This window comes from Lathyrus oleraceus, chromosome 1, assembly GCF_024323335.1.
Source record: "Lathyrus oleraceus cultivar Zhongwan6 chromosome 1, CAAS_Psat_ZW6_1.0, whole genome shotgun sequence".
NCBI classification, from domain to species: Eukaryota; Viridiplantae; Streptophyta; class Magnoliopsida; order Fabales; family Fabaceae; genus Lathyrus; species Lathyrus oleraceus.
In genome coordinates, this window is record NC_066579.1 from 434002566 (window position 1) to 434016875 (window position 14310).

At 37.5% G+C, this 14310-nt stretch overlaps 1 protein-coding gene across 1 annotated transcript; it reads left to right on the forward strand.

Moving 5' to 3' along the window:
• Positions 1-351: 351 nt before the first annotated feature.
• On the forward strand, positions 352-2144 carry LOC127080416 (heat stress transcription factor A-4c). The gene is made up of 2 exons (XM_051020738.1): positions 352-614; positions 984-2144. The coding sequence occupies exons 1-2, from the start codon at positions 399-401 to the stop codon at positions 2037-2039; spliced, it is 1272 nt and encodes a 423-aa protein (XP_050876695.1). The 5' UTR covers positions 352-398; the 3' UTR covers positions 2040-2144.
• Positions 2145-14310: the final 12166 nt, after the last annotated feature.

Genomic DNA, 14310 nt, shown 5'->3' on the forward strand with positions numbered 1-14310 from the left:
ATTTAAAAAATGGTCAAAAGATTTTGGCAGATAAAGACAAGAAAAAATTATAAACATTTAAAAGAAGAAAAAACAGACAACAGTGTCTTTGTTCTATTTATGTTTTTCAGCATATGAATCAACAAATTTTTTTATCTTTTGAGTTGTAAGCTTAAATTCTAATGAATTGAAAATTAAAAAAAAAAATATCTATTTTGAATTTATTGATGACAGTTACTGAAATGAAAAAGGGGAATAAAAAGAAAGAATTATTATTAATTTTTTTTATAAAAAAATTTTTATGGATTTTTTTTTACTATTTAAAGGGTGTTTGAGGAATATTTTTTTGTGTGTTTTTTTAGATTTGAGGTTTGAGAAATTAATTTTTGTGTGTTTTTAGAATTTGAGATTGTGCTACTATGGAGCAAGATCAAATTAGTTTAAACTCTCTACCTCCTTTTCTGTGTAAGATTTATATGATGGTCAATGATCCTACAACTAATGCCATTATTTCATGGAGTTCTACAAATAGGAGTTTCATTGTTTGGGACGACCTTGAATTTTCGAAGGATTTGTTGCCTAGATTTTTTAGGCACAACAATTTCTCGAGTTTTATTAGACAGCTAAACACTTATGTAAGTAAATTTAATGTACTTCATAATTTTTGGTTCTTTTGTTAATGCTGTTTGTTTAATTCTTTTTGAACACTGCCATTAAAGTTTTTTGATTGTTGAATGAACTGTGTTATGATTTTTGAATTGATGAGGCTTTAGAAAAACTTAATTTTGTGGATTTGTTAACTTTAATTGATTTATTTGAGCCTGTTTACTTATTTGAACTTGTTAACTTCGATCGACTTATTTGATTGATTACTTTTGTTAATACTTGTAAAAAAAATTAGGCGAGCTTTTGAAAACTGCAAGATCCAAATAGAATTTCTTATTTTCTTATTTTTTGTTTTTAATTTATTTATTGAACTGTGTTAAGGTTTTCGGTTTGATCAGGGCTTTAGAAAGATTGGTCAAAAGCAATGGGAATTCTCAAATGATGATTTTGTAAGAGATCAACCAGATCTCATGAAAAATATCTCCAGGCGCAAACCTGTTTTTAGTCATTCTGCGTCTTCTGGCTCTGGTGCTAGTGTTGCTGCTGCTGCTCCGTTAACAGAATCAGAGCGGCGAAATTTCAAGGCTCAGATAGAAAAATTTAGAGATGAAAAAAAACAACTGGTTATGGAACGTCAGAGGCACCAAGAGGAGTGGAATCAGAATGAGATGCATGTGAATTACTCAAAGGATCGTTTGCAGCAATTGGAACTGAATAACCAAAGCTTGCTCTCTACTGTTGGTCAAGTGCTGCAGAAATCTATAGAAGAGGCAAGTCTCCTGCCATCTACGGTAAACACGGGGACAAAACGAAGTTATCTGGGAAATTGTCCCTATAACAATTTAGCAAGCATTGAACTTCCGAAGGAAACTTCGGAAGGGTTAGCTAGAGCAAACGCTGAGAGTGCGTCCTTTCTCGGTACAAACATGGAAATATTAGATCAGTTGGACTCATCATTGACGTTTTGGGAGAATCTTGTAAAGGAAGTTACCGACACGTCTTATGAAACTGGGTCAAACTTGGGCTTTAATGATTCTTTGAATCGTGCACAACTAGATTTTGAAGTTCAGCCCGAGTCATCAGGATACAGAATGAACTCTCTATTAGATTTAGCCGTTGTTCCCGATCCTGATCTAGTTGAACTCGAGTTAGATGATATCTTCATTTATGATCCTGATGTACCAGAGCCAACTGTTGTCGCAGTTCCTGAACCAGTTGCACCTGAGACGGTTGTTATCGTTGTTCCTGACTCGGCTACACCGAAAGAACAACGTCTCGGAACAATCCCGGGTACTAATGAATTTAATTCACCATTTTGGCAAAGATACTTAGTGGAAGATCCTTATGAGTATGAATCAGAAAATCCCCGTGAAATTGCCAAATATTGCTGGAGCATCAGGGATCGAAAAAAATCTCAAATTTATCAAGCAGACAAAAAGCTTAGTGAAAAATGATTATTCCTCTTAGCTTTTGATGCTTCAGAATTTAAATGTAATAATTTTAGGTATGCATTGTTGGCTCTGCTATATAGGAATTGTTTGAGGTTGCGATATCGATCGCCAGAGACTTGAAAATTCTTTATATTGTTGACTTCAGTTTAAAACTATGTTACTATCACAATATATTTTTTAATTTTGCATGGTTGCGGTGTTTTTTAATAAAAATAAAATCTAGGCTAGATTACTGGATTTATATTTTTCATATTAGGAAATAAATTATATTTTGAGTTTGTTTGGATTTGTAGTGATGTTTACTTATTTTTTTACATGACTGTTAGATTAGTAAAGCTTATAGAGTTAGATTTGAAATCTAAAACAGATATATGACCACATTCAAATCGGTTCACAGTTGCATAAATTCGAAGGCTCTATTCTAATAAAATTATGTCTGTAGTAGAAAAGATAACAAAATATTTGAAGTTATTATGTATTTAACTGTTAAATAACACATAAATCTAAATATTATTCCCTTTTCTTTTAGTTTTTAAATAAAATATAATTTATAAACAATTTTATAATTTTCTTTTTTATATAAAATTAATTCTATTTTTTAATACAGTAAAAACGTGGTATAATTTAAAACCTGGAGAGTATTTCATAATTCAGTGGTATTATAATATCTTTCAAGAAAATATGACAAACATTTAATAATTTACTAATTTATGTAATCAAATTTATTTACTTGAGTATATTTAACTTGTATTACTTCTTTTGCTGTGAAAATGATAATTATTGTTATTTAAACTTATACAATATATAGTAAAGTCTATTTTTTTTATTACTTCATTCCCTATTGTACTTATCGATATATGGTCATGCATAATAATTTTTTAGATTTTGTTCGATATAAATATTGCAATGCTGAATATGATTATTGTAATGTGAATTAATTATATTTTACTATTAATATAAAAATAGTGAATAACGGTATATAGTGAATAACGATATCGATATTAATATTGATCGATATTGTTTTGTTGTGACCATATTTTGCAATCACGGACACTTAAGGGTCTATATAGTTTTTAACCTGGTTGTGCACGTCTCCAAAACATTCTCGTCCCAGAGTTGAGTTTGACCTTTAAGCAATATATTCCTTTTCAAAATGAATATAACACAAACCATGAATAGAGTATTCCAACAATTCTCAATGAAAGTGAGACCACATCTAAGTTTAGCCAATGTTTAGCCAATGTTGTCACTAACATTGAAACACATTCACTCAACCATGCCTGATTGAAAAAAAATATCCATTATAGCCTTATTTCCATCAAACCATTTCTTAATATTTAATTAGTCAAGTGTACAAGGATCTTTTAGAATAGAGATCAACCAAGTTATTTTTATCAGTCAAGAATTGAATTTCAGAATGGGAATCCTGTAATAAGAAGACATTGTTCTTGTCGTTGTCTTTAGATATTTTATGTGATCTTCATATTCATTAGATTGGATAACATCTACAAATTCCGAGTCATATGAGCTTATAATATCTTCTTCCTCTACTATTTGAGGTGTGTCAAGGTTTGTATCAACTGTAAGTGATTTGAGTTCAGGATCCAAAGTCCTTACAATAGGGGTTTCTCCAGAAGTTCCCATGACTCTCTTGCTTGATTCATAGTTTTCATTGTTTTTTTCCTTTGAATAGAATAGGAATCTCTCCATGCTTACACAAATTTAGATCCTCAACCTCTTCACTACCTTTAGACTTTGGCATAAAATGTTTTCTTAGGTCCAATAACCTTTCTTTATGTTTACTTGTTCCTCAACTTTTTCCCCTTATTAACAAACTTGCAAATTTCCAAGTACTTACCTACAAAACGTATAGTAGTGAATGATATTTTCATATTCTAACTCAGTGAAAAATGTGATTCCTTGTTTTTCCTTAAGGATTTTGTATCTAATGACAAAGTAACATCCATATCTACAAGAACCTTAACAAAATTCCTTAAGGTTATATCTATTATTGGTTTGACTGGAGCTAAATAAGAGCAGGTTGGCGTACCTATGCTACTTGCAATGGAGAATAAGATTTTGGGGCGTCAATATTCATGTGCAAGAACATAGAATCTCACTCAAGTTTAAGTCATGTTATTTTGTTGCAAACTTAGAATATAGTCATTGACTAAAGGAAAAACTTTAACAGTTTTGGTGAAAGGTTCCAAACAGCTACATGCACTCTTATAACATCCTCGAGAGACAAGAAGGTTAATTCAAAGATATCCTCCCTAGTGAAATCAAAACTCGTTTCCCCAAACCTTTCCACAACATAGAAATCTTGAAACGTAAACTCACCGCATATAATGACGTGTAATCCTTTGGCCATAGTACTTCTTCCATGAAGGTTATGTGTACTTGCTAAAAGTATAAATGGATGATAACCCTTAGTGATTCACGGTTGTCAAAGGCTTTAAGGTTTATTATGGGGTTGAGAGTTAACTCAGATAGGGATGAGAAGCTTTGTATGCGTGTATTTATATATTTAAGTTAAGTTGTCATTCTCAACACTGATTTAGTGATATTTATAGTTGTATTGGGCATATATCCAAGGATTCCTTGGAAATAGAAAATATTGAGGGAATGGAAAGTTTATCTCCTGGTATTCAGAAGAACGTGATCCACTTCTACCACAATTTGTTCCATATTATTAAAGGATGAGGACATGTCAATCGCCAATTCCCACATCGGGAAGTTAATCCAATAGAAGGGTGACACATCTAATAAATAGGTAATTGACCTAATAAAAGGCCGGTTGAGAACCCCCATTTTCCTTTGAATATACTCACATAAATATATTGATACATAATCTCTCAAGCTTAAGGGCTTGTGAAAGGGAAAAATGGTTTAGTTTATTTTTCCTATATGGACATTCTAGAGGAATCGTAGTGAGACATTTTTAAGTTGAATTCTTCATGCAAAAAGTTAGTGGAATCCCTCATATGAGACACTATTTGAGTCCCATAGGTTAGGGTCGAGCTTTCCGTGCGTGGGCTAGTCTTGGCACATCTCCAGGTGTCAAGACCGCGAGTCACACTTCAGCCAGGAAATTCGAAAAAATTTCCAGGATAGAGAAGCGTGCGAGAAATTTAATGCTATCAATTATGATTTAACCTTAGGATTCCCAATTAGCCTTATTTCTTGGTAGATATTGAAACATGACGAACCTTTAATGTATAATGGGAAAACCTATGATACCTTTGTTTACCTGTAGCTTCCCTCTTTTATTTAAAGGTATAACCCTTCCCCCATATCTATTTTAATTTTTCACACACTCTCTTGCTAAAGTTTTCAACAAAAAAAATCTTGAACTAAAAGTCTTGTTCCAAAAGGGGACAATTGTTAGACTAGATGCCTGGGACAACAAATACTATTGGCTCACGACAAATTACTACTTTGAATTAGTACACTTAGTCTTACAAGAACCAACAAACTCTATGTTGTTCAAAGCCTCTTTTTAATCCTAGTGCCTTTCTATTTAAGCCCCCCCCCCCCCCCCCCCCCCCCCACCCACCCTAAATATGAGAACTTAAAAGAACAAACAACTCAATATTGGTGTTTACAACTCAATAAAGAATGTTGAATGGAAAGTGATCATATCATATTTTAGGCAATGCTGTCAATAAAATTGAAACACATTCACTCAACCATGCATGATTGCAAAAAAAAACTCATTATAAACTTCTTTCCACCAAACCATTTACAAATATCCCTAGAGAGAGAAGAAGGTAAATTTAAAGAAACACTCCCTAGTGAAATCAAACCGCGTTTCCCACATCGGGAAGCTAATCCAATAGAAGGGCAACACATCTAATAAATTGGCAATTTACCTGATAAAGTGGCAGTTGAGAACCCCCACACTGCCTCCGAATACCTTCATACATATATACTAATACACATTTTCTCATGCACAAGGGCTTGTGAAAGGGAGACGTTATTTAGTTTATCTTTCCTATATGGACATTCTAGAGGAATCATATTGAGACATTTTAAAGTTGAATTCTTCATGCAAAGAGTTTGTGGAATTCCTCAAACGAGACATTGCTTTAGTCTCTCAGTAGAGACATTGGTTGAGTCCCATAGGTCAGAGTCAGGCTTTTCGGACATGGGCTAGCCTTGACACATCTCCAGGTGTCAAGACCATGAGTCACATGTCATCTAGGAAACCCAATTTTTTCGGTAGGATAGAGAACCATGTGAGGAATTTAATGCTATCTATTATGATTTAATCTTGGGATGCCCAATTGGCCTTATTTCTGGAAAATGTTGAAATGTATCGAACCTTTAATTATAATGGGAAAACCTATGAAACCCTTGAATACCCGTAGCTTCCCTCTTCTACTGAAAGGGATGACCCCCCTCCCCCTATCTCTTTTTATTTTTCACACACTCTCTTGCTAAACTTTTCAATTTATTTTTTGTTTTAACTGAAAATTATGTTCCATAGGGGACAAAAGTTGGACCAGATGCCTAGAACAACAAGTAATATTGGTTTATGCAAGATTATAACTTCTATGGATATATGTCATACATGATGTATGGGACATTCTAAACGAAAACAAAAAACCATTTTACAAGCAAGATATCACTGATTAACTTTTACAAGATGATGAATTAGTAAAACAATAAAGACCACAAGAGGTGGGTAACCCAGTGTCGCATCACGCGAAAAACCGGCGGGAAAACAAGAACAACAGAGCCGCCACCGTGCGTTATTTATCCCAAAAGAGGGAAAGGAAACGCTCAGAGTAAACCTGGGAAAAGACATGATCTCGCGACCAAAGAGAATGGGTTCGGGAGTCGGTTATGCGAAGGGAAGGTATTAGCACCCCTACGCATCCGTAGTACTCTACGGGATCCACGCACAAAAGGAAAGAATATTGGTTGCTAAAACGCTGCTCACACACACACACACACTGGCTGAAAGAGACACAAGAAAACAGACTGGAACTGACTCGGCAGGATATCGCATCCTGGGCCTACTTAGTCTATCAGGCGTAGACATCAGAGTCGAAGTAGTTCGGACTGGGGAAACAACACATGCTCGCTAGGATATCGTATCCTATGCATACGTATCTTCTCGGACGAGAGAAGAATCAGAGCATTCGTAGCTCGGCTGACACGCACACAAACAAAACTAGGCAAAGGCAAACGTGGAGCCTGAACGCCAATCACTGGACTTACATCGGCATCCGAACCAAAACGCACTCAAGAAGGCAAACATGGAGCCTGAATGCCAATCACTGGACTTACATCAGCATCCGAACCAAACACACACACATTGGAACCCAAATGCCAATCGATGGACTTACATCGGCTTCCAAGCACACAACAACACAACAAGTTAATAGGGAGTCGGGGACTCGAGCCTATAACTGTCAAGCACACTCAAACAAACAGACAACAAGTTGCTAAGGAGTCAGGCACTCGAGCCTAGCAACTGTCAGACAACACACACAAAAGAGAAAGAAGGGCGCCCGGAAAGATCAGCTCAATCTCCTGCCTACATACTTCATCTGGTATGAAGATCAGGGCGATGTAGTTCCCCTACGGAGGGAAAAGGATGAACAAACAAACTAAAAGGGAGACTAGAGCTCGAGCCTAATAGTTGTCACACCCACAAGAAGAGACGCTGAGACGTCGAAAGGAACACAAAAGGTTGAAAGGACAAACTAAAAGGGAGACTAGAGCTCGAGCCTAATAGTTGCCAAACACGCACAAAAAAAGAAAAAAGGCGCCCGGAGAGATCTGCTCATCTCCTGCCTACGTATCTCATCTGGTATGAGAATCAGGGCGACGTAGTTCCCCTACGGAGGGAAAAGGATGAACAAACAAACTAAAAGGGAGACTAGAGCTCGAGCCTAATAGTTGTCACACCCACAAGAAGAGACGCTGAGACGTCGAAAGGAACACAAAAGGTTGAAAGGACAAACTAAAAGGGAGACTAGAGCTCGAGCCTAATAGTTGCCAAACACGCACAAAAAAAGAAAAAAGGCGCCCGGAGAGATCTGCTCATCTCCTGCCTACGTATCTCATCTGGTATGAGAATCAGGGCGACGTAGTTCCCCTACGGAGGGATAAAGGACTAGCCTAACCAGATAACAGAGGGAGACACAACTAGGGAGACTACGACTCGAGCCTAGATGTTATCATGCAAAATCATCCCTAAGTTAAGGTTTCTAGCTAACTGGCACAGGGAGCCAGCCTATCCTCATCATGACTTGCACAGGAAGCAAGCCACACACACACTTAACTTGCACAGGAAGCAAGCCAAGCAAAACCTAACTTGCACAGGAAGCAAGTCTAAACTAACCCTAACTTGCACAGGAAGCAAGTCAAACAAACATACAAGCACAGATAGCACACACTATACACAAGCAAGTGGCTCAAACAAGGGTTAGGTTTTAGTCGAGGGGTCATGTCAACCTCAACAAACAAACCTCTGGAACTGGGTGAATGTGCTCTTAACCTTGCCATTGAGGGGCTAAGGTGAAGCAGATGAAAGGTGAGTGAAGATAAGACTTCACAGCTCTTATCCCTGGCCTGGGAGAGCTTAAGACAAGAATGTGTGGGTTCAGAAAGTGGGAACCCTTCTACACATTTGATACTGACTCAACTGTACGATTGTACAAGATCTTGGGTTTGTATCTGCAATGCATCAACACAGTGGTGTGAGCAAAGCAGACGACACACAGAATAGCAGGGGATAGGTTGCATATCCCTTGGGTTCTGCCAATTGCCTCTTCACTTAGGAGGTCTTTGACTCTATGCAAGGACAAAATTAAACATCCACAAACATTGCCTCTTAAGGAGGACTTCAGACAGTTGCCTGGCCAAGTAACAGGCCAGGTCTTCCAGACTACATGAAGTTAGGAAATTATACCTCAATGCAAATTGCTTATACAAGCAAAGCAAAGCAAAAGTTCACAAGGAACTAAGCAACTAAAAGCACCTGAAACAGTCAAGCAGATGTTAGTATGCAACTTCAACACAAAGCAAAAAGAAACAGAAGTCAACAGTTAATTGGAGGCAAATGGATGTGCAAGGCACAAGGCTTAAGGCATGTGAGCCAAGCCACCTACAAAACAAACAAGTTAATCAATGATATTCAAGCAAGCTCAATCAAAAAGAATTGGTCTCATTGGTCATTTGGTGCTCAACCTGAAAACATAAGCTCAAAAGTGAGTAACAGGACCACTAGGGCAAGCCTAGGGTCAAAAGAGAATAAAAAAGTCAAAACAGCATGGGATATCCAATCAAAGTCAAGTTTAAACATTCAAGAAACAAACTCAATTGGGTTCACATTCATATCAATCATCATCATCATTTCATGAACAAATTAGGTCAGAGCATGGCATTTAGAAGCTCATAGAAGTCAACAGCAAGACTTAACTCAAAAGCAATCTTAAACATTTCCAAAAATCACCAAATAAATCATGATCAATCCTAACACATAGCATGGTAAGCATGTCAAATTTCATCTCATTTGGACAAGTGGGAGGCAGTCAATGAAAATCAGAAAGTCAAAGCAATTTTGAACATGCTCAATGAAGTCAACCAAACATGCATCAACTTAGAAAAATCATAGGTCAGAGATGGTGTATGATAAATGAATGGGACTAAAACCATGGCAAAGATGAGGATGTCTAGTTATCTCATGTAAAATTTCATGTCCATCCAATAAAGTATGAGAATTTCACAAATGAAATGGGAACATGTGTCACAAAAAGTCAACATATGACTAAACAGGGGAGAAAATCTCAAACAATTAGGAAATGCCACAAATAATTCCAAGAAAATTCACATGTAAACTAGACATACAAGAGTAGGTTCATGCAAAAAATCAGATCAATTGGAGGTCAAGAAGCATGGTATCAAAAATCATCAAGTTGGACATCAATGGTGTGACACAAATTGTCACACCCTAATTCAAAAAATCATAACTCACAAACCAGCAATGATAAATTCACAAACTCTACACCAAAATCACCATGAGTGTGTCTAGTTTAAGCACAAAAAATTTGGGAGCCATTGGATAAAGTATCATCATTTCACAAATGTTTTGGCAAAGTGTACAAAATATGAGCACATGTCACAAAACCTAATACCAATTAAAAACCAACCATCCAAAAATTCTGGAAAAAATGTGATAAAAAAGTAGAGATCATGATGAACACAACACAAAAAATCCCATTAAATTTGGGTTAAAATTGGACAAGTTATGGATTTTACAAGATTGGTGATTAAATGAAATAAAAATTGCAAAAACAACATGGATTAATGGTTTTATTTAGGGCACGGTGGCAAACTTGTAAATAAGTCCACCACTTAATCAAACGGCCGCGTTTTGGCAAAGAAAATGAAATAATGCTATTGGTTGATGGTCCAAAAACGCCATGCAGCACGTGAGACAGCAGGAAAAAGTCTGGGAAAAAATGGCTTTAGGGTTTTTGCATACAGTGAACACATTCATCACCTTCCCAAATCGAGTTTCACAAATTTTTCCAGAAATCAAGATTGAGTACACGTAAATGATCAACAAGCAATGACAAACATGAATCCATCATTGGTTTTCACTAAAACAAGCTATAACTCACGAATCGAGCAAGAAAAGAATCCATCATCAAACTTCAAACCAACATATCTTTGGAAATACTCAATCATTTTTAAAACCACAACCACTGTTAAGCTCAGCATTAAGAGACCTATCCAAAGCATGTACTAATTTAACAAAACAAGGAGATCGAATTTTTACCAAAATGGAAGAACAGTCGAGATTCAGTTGTTGTTTGGTGGATTTGAAGTGAAACAGATGAGCTATGGTCCTCCACATGATGGTTGGTGAAGGTTGTTTGGCTTGAAACAACTTGCAGTGGCTTTAAACAAACTCTGCCATTAATGGTGCTTCATGTAGCAGCATGTTTTTGCTTGGTTACAGCTGAGGAAAAATGGTTGGAACAGGTTCACAAGGCTGTTTAGATGTTGTTTTAGGCAAGGCAATGTTTTGTTCTTTGGAAGTTTTGGACAGATTTTGAGAAAATGGCCAAAATGTGATTTTGAGAGAATGAGTGAGCCAAGGTTTTTTCTGTTGGTTATGTTGGCTGCAGCTGGTTTTCCATGACAGAAAATGAGGTTAAAATCTTCTGTTTTGATGTTGCTTGTTGTTTTTGAACAGAATTTGCAATTTGGTGAAAATGCCAAAATGAGAGAGAGTGAGGATTTTTTGTGGTTAGAGGCTGCAATTAAGGTTCACCAATGACAGAAAATCATGTTTAGATCTGCTGTTTTATGTTGCTTGTTGTTTTGAATCAAAGGCCATGAAAATGTGGAGTAGTTGGTGAAAATTGTACTTTCTTTCCAAATTTCAAGCAAGCTAGCATGGGCTGTATGTACTGCATAAATTTGACTTTGCAACATGTCTCAAATGCATTTTCAGATCATATTTGGATAGTAGGAATGGTGGGAAATGATTAATTTGAAAAGTCAAAATTCCACTCACTTGAATTTAATTCATGCAAGTCCAAAAATGCCATTTTGATTGGTGAAGTTTTGGTGAATGAAAGTTACATTTTTGGAAAGAGGGGATCAAATGTGACTTGTAGGAAAAAACCCCACCCAAATTGGCCAAATGGTTTGAGAGATATGGCCTTTTGAAGTTCAAGAATTTCTGAAAATGATTTGATCATAACTTGCCAACCATACATGGGAATTGAGTGTTCTTGGACTTTTTGGAAATGGGAGAACAAGATCTTCAACTTTGATGTTGGGCAAAAATTCATTTGAAGCTTGTATCATGATGTAAGTTTGAGGATCAAGACTTTCCATTTTGGGCAGGTTTCAGTTACAGGTCCAGTTTCCATTTTTGGAAATTTCTGATCTGGCTTCAAATTCTTCCATGATGGTGTTTGACATGATATATGAGGCCTATTTGGACATGAATAAACTCTCTCGAACCAATTTCCATCATCAAATCACTGATTAAATGGACAGTTGATCCACAGTTGACTTTTAGGGTTTCTGACTGATTGTGCATTGACTGATGACTTCTGAACATCCAATCCTTGACCAAAACACTTCAAATGGATCCCCAAGTCATGTGAACATGTTGGACCAACCCTAAGGCCTTGGCTCAATGGAATTTGTGCTTGCTTGCTTGACTGACTGATCTCCTGACCAGTTTGACCTAATTTCTTGATTGGCTTGCACTTGAGGCAAAAGAGGCAATGCAATGCTATGCAATGGACCATGATATGCTATGACCTAATATGAAAATGTATGTACAATGATAGGTGCAAATTTGAGGTGCTACAGCTGCCCCTATTCAATCAGCTGGGAACCCGAATGGATGAGAGCAACGGCTGTCAGACTTTCAGGGTAAACAGGGATTGAATACCAAGAACCGTAGAATTTGCATAATACAGGGATCCACCAATGGAAACGTCCACTGGGATTTGATTTTTATTGCTGGGTATGTATTTTTTTGGTTTTGTTTTCAAAGGGTACGGCCACATCCAGACATCACAACGATGGTGAACGGGAACAACAATCACAACTAGATGCCAACGGACAACTAGGAAAAACTCAACGTTTACCAAGACCAACGGAGAGGTAACCAGACGTTATTGAATGACTGGAAGGGATACAACCATACGTCAACGGACGAAATGGGAAAAACTCAATGTTTACCAAGACCAACGGAGAGGTAGCCAGACATTAATGAATGACTGGAAGGGATACAACCATACGTCAACGGACGAAATGGGAAAAACTCAATGTTTACTAAGACCAACGGAGAGGTAGCCAGACATTAATGAATGACTGGAAGGGATACAACCATACGTCAACGGACGAAATGGGAAAAACTCAACGTTTACCAAGACCAACGGAGAGGTAAATCCACGTGGGGACAAGTACAACTAGACGTCATAGGACGAATAGGAAAAACTCGACGTTTATCGACACCAACGGAGAGGAGGAAACTCTACTGGGGAGAGTGAACACAACCAAATCATCAACGGATGATTGGGAAAAACTCGACGTTTATTGACACCAACGGAGAGGAGAATACTTCTTCGATTTGAAAATTGGAAATTGGCCTGAACGCCATGAGTACATCGACCTGATCGTCGGAAACTCCTTCGGTCTGAATACCGGAAAAACATAAGTACATCGACCTGATCGTCGGAAACTTCTTCGGTCTGAATACCGGAAAATTGGCCTGAGTTCCACGAGTACATCGACCTGATCGTCGGAAACTCCTTCGGTCTGAATACCGGAAAATCATAAGTACATCGACCTGATCGTCGGAAACTTCTTCGGTCTGAATACCTGAAAATCATAAGTACATCGACCTGATCGTCGGAAACTTCTTCGGTCTGAATACCGGAAAATCATAAGTACATCGACCTGATCGTCGGAAACTTCTTCGGTCTGAATACCGGAAAATTGGCCTGAGTGCCACGAGTACATCGACCTGATCGTCGGAAACTCCTTCGGTCTGAATACCGGAAAATTGGCCTGAGTGCCATGAGTACATCGACCTGATCGTCGGAAACTCCTTCGGTCTGAATACCGGAAAAACATAAGACATATTATCTATAGCCGTCAAAACGTAGATAATACACTCGCATGGAAGATTATCCATAACCGGGTTGTAGGTTGTTAAATGAATAATCGACCGACATCAAAGGCATCGGTACCAGGACTAGGTATGCAAAGATGACCAATCAAAAGAGGATAAAGTTGCTAACTCGGAGCAAATATCCAAAAAGAAAGGGCAGACCCAATGGGGACAATACTGCTTGATCAAGGCAAGTATCCAAAGGGGAAAAGAGTATCAAAACCACAGAGAGGGGATTACATCTACCGGTTTGTAGGCAGAAAACCACGGAAAAAGTAACCGTCATCAATCAGGATGAGCACAAAGGGTTAACTCCTCCAAAGGGAGAACGTGGGATTTTACAACTACCAGCTTGTAGGTAGGAAACCACAAAGATAGGACTTACAACTACCGGTTTGTAGGTAGAGGCCAACAAACAGAATGAACCACAAAAAACCTCTGCTAGGGGGTGAAAGTGGGATTTTACAACTACCAGCTTGTAGGTAGGAAACCACAAAGATAGGACTTACAACTACCGGTTTGTAGGTAGAGGCCAACAAATTCCGCTGAGGATGAAATGAATGAGCGCCGGTTAGTGAGCGACTATTCATTTATGCCCCAGGGCAGCACAAG